The sequence below is a fragment of the Anopheles nili genome, chromosome 3, assembly GCF_943737925.1.
Source record: "Anopheles nili chromosome 3, idAnoNiliSN_F5_01, whole genome shotgun sequence".
Taxonomy (NCBI): Eukaryota; Metazoa; Arthropoda; class Insecta; order Diptera; family Culicidae; genus Anopheles; species Anopheles nili.
The window spans coordinates 54,375,477-54,385,157 of NC_071292.1; the positions used below are offsets into that span (position 1 = coordinate 54,375,477).

Here is a 9,681-nt window from a genome sequence, read left to right on the forward strand (position 1 = left end):
GGCTTTTCAGGCGATGAGCCACCCGTATCTTGGCCCGTCCTAAGCGCAAGGCATCTGCAAAAGTCCGATTCAAGTCCAAGTGATTGTGTGCGCTTTAAAAGCATTCATTTGCGCATTCGCGTATTCGCTCGAGGCTGCAGGACGAACGAGAAAAGCTCCAGCAAGAAAAGACCCGTACAGTGGTGGTTCGTTTTCCCACGGTTGTGCACGGGTTTTTCCGACATTTTTTGCGTTTATCAAATCGCACCGCATCACTTCATCAAAGACGCATTATTTCATGCACAATAGCATTAATTATGTTTTATCGGGTAACTATATTTATCGCAAACAATTTACTGCGCGTTCGCGCGGGCCACTTTGCAATTTGCGCGAGACATGTTATTTTGATGCAATATTTATACACGAGCAAACAACTCGCTCCACCGTCGGGACAGGACGATATGCCCGGGTCCTTCCACTTCCACGGCACATAACCATAAATTATTTTAACGCAATTTCCGCAAACCATCCCTCCGGGTCGGTGCGGCACTTCCGGCCCATCGGCCCTATCAAATAGAGTCGCGCGGCTCATTAATCAGGCGGACTTTGGCTATAAAATCATTAAAACAGCCACAAACTTTCGCCACGCTAATTGGCAGGGGAGTGAAAGTGTTTTTGCTCGCAGTTCGACTCCACACGGGCGCATTTGTCACGCGTGAATCGAACCGTGCACCCGGCGCTTGTTTTCCTTTCATTTATTTTATTTATTTGTGCCGCTTCCTTCCTGTTCGGCCACCTCTCGGCGATTGGTCCTGTTGGTTCGCGAGCGTTATTACCGTGCCGAGGCGAAATTCGAGTCCACCATCAGACCGGATGTTTCGCTCGCGCGTTACGCAAGGCGCCTAACAAGACACAAGAACTTCTTGGAGAGCTAGGCGCTGGTGCCGCCCACGAGACCGTAACTCATGGAACGCGGTTCTGATGTGGAAAAACGCATGATAGGCGCAAGCGATTCAGCAAACGTCAGCCCTCAGAAGCGACCGGGACGTTTTTCTTTGCGGTGCTGCCATTTTTCAAGCGCCACGCATTGCTGCGATCGTTCTGTTTTGATTGTGCGTCTTTATTACGAGCGAGCGTCCTCGGGCGCACATTATGGCACGATCCTGCCCTCCCGGGACATTCACTTCCGGGTTTTCCACAAGCATGCTCCCATGTAACTGCCCCGGGACGTTTCCCATTTGATTTCACGTTCGCTCTTGCATCCGTTCGTGTTCGTCCTTGTCTCCCGGGGCGTGCCCTGTAGTGCGGAGCTCGTAGCAAAATCGAAGCGTGGCTAATTTGTGCCACCGCATTAACGATAGACAATCGGATGTGCCCTCGTTTCGCTGGTGCTGCACGCGAACGGAAGTGTCCCTCGAGAGGCGTGATGGCGCAGTCGAGTTCGGACTTCATGAAAGGGCGCTCTAGCGCTCCGACCATCAGGAGGCATCGATGATGGATCGGATGGTAGGCAATTATAACTTTAACACGCAGTTGTAAACACATCAAAAAGTCCAAACTCAATTACCGGCTGCACTTTGGCTCGGTTTTTGTTGCTGTTGGTGCGAGTTTCGCGCCACCCAACCGGCGTACACCCTCGATCCTGTGGTGTGGCTCTGAAGCATGGTTCGGTTCCGACCACGGGCCCTCGGAAGTATGCCGTATTTCTTGCTCTTGCGGGACCATCAATCAGTGGAAAGAAATTAGAAACGATTCGCCGAGAACGGCACTCGGCCGGCTTCTTAGCGCCGCCAAAGCTTGAAAGCTGGTCCCGCTGGGAAACAATGGGCGTCCGGTTCGGTGTGCGGGAATGAAAGACGAGAAAAGTTTTCCCACCCGATTGGCCCCCGACAGCTGCGGGCTTGAGCTGAAATTTGTCGTCCACCAGGCGCGCCGCGGTTGGGTTTGACATGTTCGAGAAGCGTTGCGCTGGAAATGGAGCAGTAAATGGAACGAGTGTCGGCTTCCAGCACTGCCAGCGCGACGATGGATGGTCTTAGAACACACAATCGGAAAGGGGTTTCTATGGGGTGGCTGGTACTGTCGAATGCGAAGGTCCTTGCGATTTGAGAAAAAGAAGGTTTGGAGTATGGTTTACTTGGTATGGGGTAGAAAGTTCATGAATGTCCCATGAATTTTCGTTTGATTGTTATAGCATACATTTAGGCGCAACCAAAGAGTTCATCCACCAACTGCTCAAATCGTGAAATATTTCTTTTAATTGTTCAGAAAATTCATCATAAAATAGAGGATCATGTTAAAGCACATCCTGTTTAAGAAATTGGTGAGATTTCCTCCCATTTCACCGTTATTTCAATAGCTCTCTCATGTCAATCCCCATCGAACACCTTCGGCTCGGCCAACCCGTTTGGAGTTGCTACTCCGTGCTCCCGTTCACCACCGACGATGACAAATTTTCTCTGAAGCACCTTTGCGAGGTCCTATTGGCGGTTCTGCCACTTACTTCTGAACACCTTTTGATTCCATTTACCGTGCCGTGCAAACACAATCATCGGGCGAACGGACGGAAGGCGACAGCGAAATCACTTCACAAAAACTCGAGATACTATTATACTGTTTGACGACGGTGAAGCGTAATTCCGACAAGGAATCCTTACGCTCACGGGATCTTATTCTTAGTTCGTGTCCCGTAGGGCTCACATCCTACTACCGGAAGCGTCATCGAGTGTGTCTCTCGAATGCCGGGCGGCAGTTGACAAGTGCGGCGGCAACTTTTACATGGCACGTGAAGAAGGGTTTCCGGCTTGGGTTTTCAGTCATCCGTTCGTTTCGATGCGGTTTTTCTTTTTCGTCATCCCGTGCTGCTGTGAAGAACACACTCCCACACACAAGCACGTGTCCTCAAACAAAGAACCCGACGGGATGTGGGAAGACGAAGTAACCGAGCAAAAGCAAAGAAAAAGCTCGAGATTTTCCTGATCCAATCCGACCGAATCCGGAGGGAAAAAATCATGCAAAACTTTTCACCGCCCAACCGCAGGCAGGACGACGCACCACAACAGACGAACCAGCGGCTCCTCGGGGAGCGGCTGAAAACAACAGCGTGTAGGTATGAAATCCAAAAGCTCAAAGTTGTCATAGATTTCCAGCCAGGTCCCTGCTTGCCACCGGTCTTGTGGCTTTGCCTTCCATCTGCACCCGGCGCCCGCAGCCGCTTTGCGTGATTTATATTCCGTTTTCGGGGAGCCAGGATTGATGGCTGAGGCATTGATGTGACAAGGTTTCACTCAACCGGGTTTCCCAGACGAGTTTCGCCACGAGCGACTCCTGGGGCCCGTTCGGAACAAGCTTAAACCGTGTCATGATGCGACATTTCGGGCGAACGGTACACATACGGTTTGTTTGCATTACTTTGTCTTCTAACCGCATCGATCGGTTTCGATGCCGAAGAATGTGACGTGGGATGGGAATGGGTTCGGGTTTTTAAGTACCGACAGGAGTATTCTTTTGTTCCGCCTCCTACACGGGCTTGCTGTTTGACAGGTTTGGCTCGCCCCAATCAAAACGGATAAAACCCTGGAGCAACGAGACAAACCCTTGGACCTGGTAACCAGGCAAACCGTCAGAGAAAGGGTAAAGATAGAGAGAGAGAGAGAATGGGGTAAAAAACCTTTAAAATTATTTTTGCCAGCACAAAATTAGCTTAACTCAAATTGGCCCAGCCCCGTCCAAGTCTGCACTCTATCCGACACGTCCCACGATCGGCCACTGAGTCGGAATCGCCTGAACCGTTCGACACATTGCGGCATTAACTTTCTGCAGCAAAACTTCCGATCCCAGCGCACCTGCCGCCAACCGGTAGCCAACCGGTTCGACCGCACAAGGCACAGTGGGCACTCCCATACAAATACCGGGATAAAAGTCTAGCGGCTTTATTGACTAGAAAATTTGATTGAAACGTACAATTTGGTATTACTGAAAACGGTATATGATCAGTTTTTGGCAATTCATGCCCTTTTTCATATTAAAAATCCTTAAAAAAGTTTTTTCATGTATTATAACGCCTGTATGTATGCAATTGCTGAACGTTTCGTTATATTCAAACGAACTGATCGGGTAAATATTATCATTTTTGATGAATGCATAGTCACAAAATAATTTAAATAGTATAGTAGCAAGAAAAAAATAGCGTTACATGTCATTTGAAAAAAATTCAAACAGATAAACTGAAAATAACATCAGCTTGCGATACGAATAAGAATCTAGGTGCGATTATGCCATTGCATCTCTATAAGTGTCTGATAATATTATAATATGTTTCAAAACTTATGCTGCAATTTCCTAGAAATGATTAAAAATCGTTACAACTTACTATTGTATTCGATCCATTTGAAAATATAACTTGTTTGACAAGATATTTATCTCCGATTCAGCTTATTGTCCGGGGCTATAACTATTGCTAATGTTATATTACATACAAAAATGACTCTGATATTACAAAGATGTATAGTTTGTTTCTTTGCTTTCAAATGCTTATCACGTGAAAATGAACTCAAATAAGGGCCTATATAATAAAAACATTTCTCATGATCGTTGGGCGTTGCAACAAAAAATCAAGAATTTTTCATAGAAAGAGTATTTGTTATACAAACCCACAACTCATAATATAAGTCAAAATGAAAAAATAACTATTTTACATTTACATATTTAACATATGCTGGTTTCATTCAATTAAACTTTCGTTTAAAGAAAAGTAGGTAAATATGCCTCAATTTACTGGTCTGTTTGCAAAATTCTTTCTTTTACCTCTATTTCAAACACGATTACAGTTAAATTAAAAAAGTTGGTGCTTTGACAAAAGATTTGATGGAAAAATTGGTGAAAATCGGCGGTGGAAAATCTTCATGGTGCATAAAATCCCTACTTGATCTATCAAAACACACTCTTATGTGATCTTACTAGTGTTGTTTTTCAATAAACTTTGTCAAAAAGGTCCATATTCAAAGTAATTTTGCTTAAATTACCGTCAGAAGATTCATTCCTTATGTCACACCATAACCTCAAAAACGGGTGATTTTGGTCGTTGAACCACGATACAGGCTCAGAAAAAATTGATTATTTTGTGCTGTGGCACATAGTGGCAGCAGATTTTGTATTGAAATGAAAGATAAGCTGTTCTACTACAACCTGTATAATGTTTTAGCTTGAAGACTTTTGAAGCTTTATAAAAAAAATCGTCTTTTATAAAAAAAATCATGATTTTACATGGGTTTTTTCATACTTTCACAGTTTTTTTATTATTTAAATCTCAAAAACATTGAAAACATTTAATTTTATAACAATAACAATAAAATAAGCTTTCTGAAATGGTAAAATTTTTTAGCTTAGGTAGCTTAGTTTAAGAGAAAAAAATTATTAAAGACAGCATAAAAAATTTGAAAATTTTCAATTTTTTTCTCACATTTTTGACTTTGACAGGCTGTTACTCCAAGAATAAAGGACTTAGACCCATAATATTTTGGTGTTAACTAAGTTTAACCCTCTATTTTAAGAAAAGAATTACAATTTTTCAAAAATCTAAAATTTTTTTTTGGACTTTTATCCCGGCAGTTGCCCAACGTGCAAGGGAAGGAGAAAGTTTTTTCGCTCATTAATTATGTTACATTTCATGGAAATTATTGTAATTAGATTACTCTTTACAACTCGCACCACCCGGAGCCGAGGTCCCTGCGCTGGGAACCCTGGGCCTGGGCTGGTGCAACCCCTTTTCAGGATAAAGTTGCGAAACACCGAGTATATACCCTGTATGCTGCGCTCTGGGTGAAGTTTGTGAAACTATGTTCGACATGAATATATGCACAACGAAACAATCGCTCAATCGTGCACCCGGTGCCAAATTACATCAATATGCGTCGCGTAATGAACCGGCATAGTTTTTAATAAACACCCCCTGGGTGCGGCGAGTCTTTGCGGGCGGAAAATGCGCTGCCACATGTCGCGCGGATGGAGCATAAATTCAATTACCGTTACCGTAGCAACCCGGTATAGTTTGAACCAGGTTCATCAGCAGGCTGGGCGCGACCGTTGGTTGTGCTTTGAAGAACGCTGTCACATACCTACGCTACCGGATTAATTGCCATTGTTGCTGTGATTCTGTGAAAGTCAAACTCGCTAATGTTGTTCGTGGTTGAATACGGCTCTAATCCCACCGAGCGGATTATTAATAGCAAATCGGTCCACCTTCCCCATTCGATGGCAGCCCTTTGATAAGCTCACCATCACTATCCGCTTCCACTGGCAACGAGCGGTTTGGCCAACGATTGAGAAGAGCGTCCTGGGGCTTCCCAAAAAGGGGTGTGCAGGATTTATCGCACCGCACACGGACCACATTCCGGGAAATCCGCTTCTTACACCCCAGGACACCCGCACACACACACACACACACTCGTCTCGCACCTTGCATGCCGTCCCCACTTGCGATAAATCATCGGAGCAATCAGCGACGATCGAAGCCGGCCGACTGCCCGGTGACATGCTTGTTGCAAAATAGTTTAACGAACAGCTATTCAGTCGCTAAGCCGTTGCGCTTTTCCCGCGAGACCAACCCGGCACGTGCACGTACCCTTGGGAGGGTGGGCAGTTCGGGTGCGCCATTGCGCGTATCGAGTGGTATTTCGCCTGGCACTGGAATGTTGTGGGGATTCTTCTGGACGGGTCCTCGGCGCACCGGAGCCAATCATGCAGCCATCGCACGGGAAAAGCTGCAACAAATTCCTCGCTTTCGGCGCGTTCGCGAGTGTAACTTTCTGAATGTAAAGCCACATCGCGTCGCTTTTATCGGTGGAATCGAGTGCGACGTGCCCTGGGACAAGCCGTGTGTGGTGTGCTCGGGCAATAGTTTGCTTGTCGGATGGTGTCACAGTGTCGTAGCAATTTTGCGACACGATTACGGGCTTCGATATCGAGTGCACGGGGATGAATGTAAACTTGATTCAACGCTAAAGGCGATCGATCAGGCGGCTGAACGTAGCCGTAGCGAAATTTGTGAATGCTCTTTTCAAAGCTCATCTACACGTGCACGTGTATCCTTAGAATACAGCGCTTAATGAGATACATATATTTAGGTGTATGGAAAATGGAAAAGTTGGCGATTTGCTAGCCATCTTGCTAGTCATTTTCGGATCGATAGGAAATCGTAAAGGCTTCGCAAAAGGACAATATGCACCTACCTCGGAAGATGTCAAGTAGCACAAGCGCGAATCCGTGCTGTCGATGGAGGCCTGCTGCACAATTCCATAGCGTGGTTCTCGATCGCTCATGTAGTCCGAGCGCAAGCTATCCTGCCGATCGAACACTCCCCTATTGAAGGGAACGCAACAAAAATGCCAACGAAATGTATCGATTATGGCAGCTCTTGCAGGCTTTAAGAGAGTAGCTTTGAATCTTACCTTTGCTCGAACGAATCCGCCCGGTTGCTCTTGTAGCCGGAATCGTTGAGGCTCGAGTCCTGCCGAAGCGATGGCAATGAATCCCACGGTGAGCGTTTGTGTCCACCACCGGCCGTACTTTGGGACGAAACCAGCCCCGGTCCGGAACCGGACCCAAATGTCGAGCTACCGGAACGCCACCCGTCCGAGTGCCGGAACCACTGGGCTCGGGCCGATTCACCGATGCAGGACGCACAGCGAGTCGTCGTGGAGTAGCTGCTAAAGGGATGTGGTTTGGAAGGAAAACGAAAAGAAAACACTCTTTCATATAGCATCCCCGACGCGCTGTTCCAGAAGGCGTTGCTTACTTCGAGTTGTGGTCGCTCAGGTAGCCCCGGTCTCGGTCGCGGTCACGCTCCCGTTCGCGTATCAACTCGTTCCGGTCGCTGTAGTAACCGTCGCGGTCTCGATCACGTTCGCGTACCGTCACCGGGCGTTCGTTTCCTCCCAGGCGGTGTGGCAACGGTAAGGTCGAAGATTTGGCGCTACCTGCAGGGTGGAGAAATGTGAAGCGATAAAAGGATACCGGAAAGTTAAATCGCGTCTTTGGACTACCAGCTCAAGGCTTCGACGAATTAATTTCCCATTCCTAACGCTCTCAGGGGGTTTTCGTGCGAAGACGGACGCTTCCAGGAACCGATACATCCTGCCGTCGGTCCCGGCATAAAAGACCCGATAAATCATCTCATTCTTGGTAGGGCAAAACCCATCATCAGTCGCCATCATCAGCGGTACACCGAATACGTCAAACCAACCCCCGGGCTACGGTGCCAGCTCTCGAACAGCGAGCCCAAATTCAATTTAATCAATTATTCAAAATTTTCAACTCCATTTACCGTCATCGGCACACGAGCACAGGTGGGCCAGGACAAAATCAGACCCTTTCCTGTCGTCCCGAGTGTGTGAGAGTTTGTGTGCACGTGTTCGTTGCCGACGTTATTAGATTGTGTCGCGCTAGTCTACCGCTCACCGGCCGGTACGATCCCTGCGAAAGGATCGTTAATCCTTTTGATGGTTCGTCATTAAACGCTCGAGTCTCACACGTTTGGGCGCTGTTTCGTGGGTGCTGCGTAAACAAAGCGACCCCCGGGATTCTGTTTTCTTTTTCTTTCCAATCTTGTTCAGCTCGCCTAAAATAACTTCGGCAACTCCGGGTAACGTTAACCCCTTGGGCTGCAGGTGGCTCGCCGGTTCATTTTTAATCACTTTAGCGAACGCCGTAATGCGCCATCCACCACCGATGGTGCCCTTTTTGCCTCACTCACTTGTGGCATTCGGCAGCGTGCTTTATCGTCACGTGGCAGGATATGGGGAAAAAGTGTGGGTAAACGAGGAAGACTGGGATGTGGAACGATGGACGGAGGATAAACAACGTCTTCAAAGTTCGCGTCGAGAAAATTGCTTATCGATCAATGTGGCAGCAGATTTAAGCCTTTAAAAGGGCAGCACATTTCGATGCAGCCGTTTTTAATTCCCCGAAATTATCGTGTCCCATTTTATCGTTATTAGTTGGTTTCTTACTCCCGAAGGGGTTTCGTGAGTTTTATGAAGGCAATACCGAGACATTTCACCCGATCTTTTTCGTAGGATCACAACAGCGCCTCGGTGGTTTGTTTGACTTGAAAACTTCCGGGAAATCAGTGCTCAAATAGACTAACGTTCAGAGATCAAACATCAAACGTTCGGGTTGTTTGAATGTCCTGTTTCGTTGGATCAATCGCCTACCTTTGAGACCTTAAGAATAGCCAAATCAATAATGAAGCAAACAGATGAACTTCCAGTACAATGGAAAATGTCCTTCAAACAGAAGCAAATATTTGTGCCTTATTTTCCCACTCGTTACTCTTGACGTCAACTAAAACCCTGTTTCCAGCTTTGCTAGGGGCATTTCTAATCATCTGAAAACACACACTTTCACCGCTTTCATCCTGTCAATCGGATACTCACTTCTACGGATCGGGTACGGGCTACGTTGGTTGGATCCTGGCAGGCTCTCAGCCAATTCCAAATTCTCCATGCTCTGCGAAAGCAGCGCCTCGAACGTGTGCAAGCTGTACGACTCAGCATCCATGCCCTTAGCCAGCGTGTTTCGCAGATGCATTTCGTACTCCAGCAGCAGCCGTGACGTTGGTGATCCCGGTGTAGGCGTCACGTTCGGAGGATTCTGAAATTGATACGCGGAAGCATAGACACCGGTTAGTGACACCTGAGCTCG

The 9,681-nt window shown here is 46.9% G+C and overlaps 1 protein-coding gene across 1 annotated transcript in view; it reads right to left on the reverse strand.

Annotated features, from left to right (window-relative positions):
• LOC128724625 (protein still life, isoform SIF type 1) overlaps nt 1–9,681 on the reverse strand; it is a 71,687-nt gene that overhangs the window by 58,825 nt on the left and 3,181 nt on the right. Inside the window, exons 10-13 of the mRNA XM_053818348.1 lie at nt 9,414–9,630; nt 7,775–7,955; nt 7,428–7,682; nt 7,209–7,338 (exon numbers count right to left, since the gene is read on the reverse strand). Of these exons, the coding sequence (XP_053674323.1) occupies nt 7,209–7,338; nt 7,428–7,682; nt 7,775–7,955; nt 9,414–9,630 (783 nt within the window). The remainder of the gene's footprint in view (nt 1–7,208; nt 7,339–7,427; nt 7,683–7,774; nt 7,956–9,413; nt 9,631–9,681) is intronic.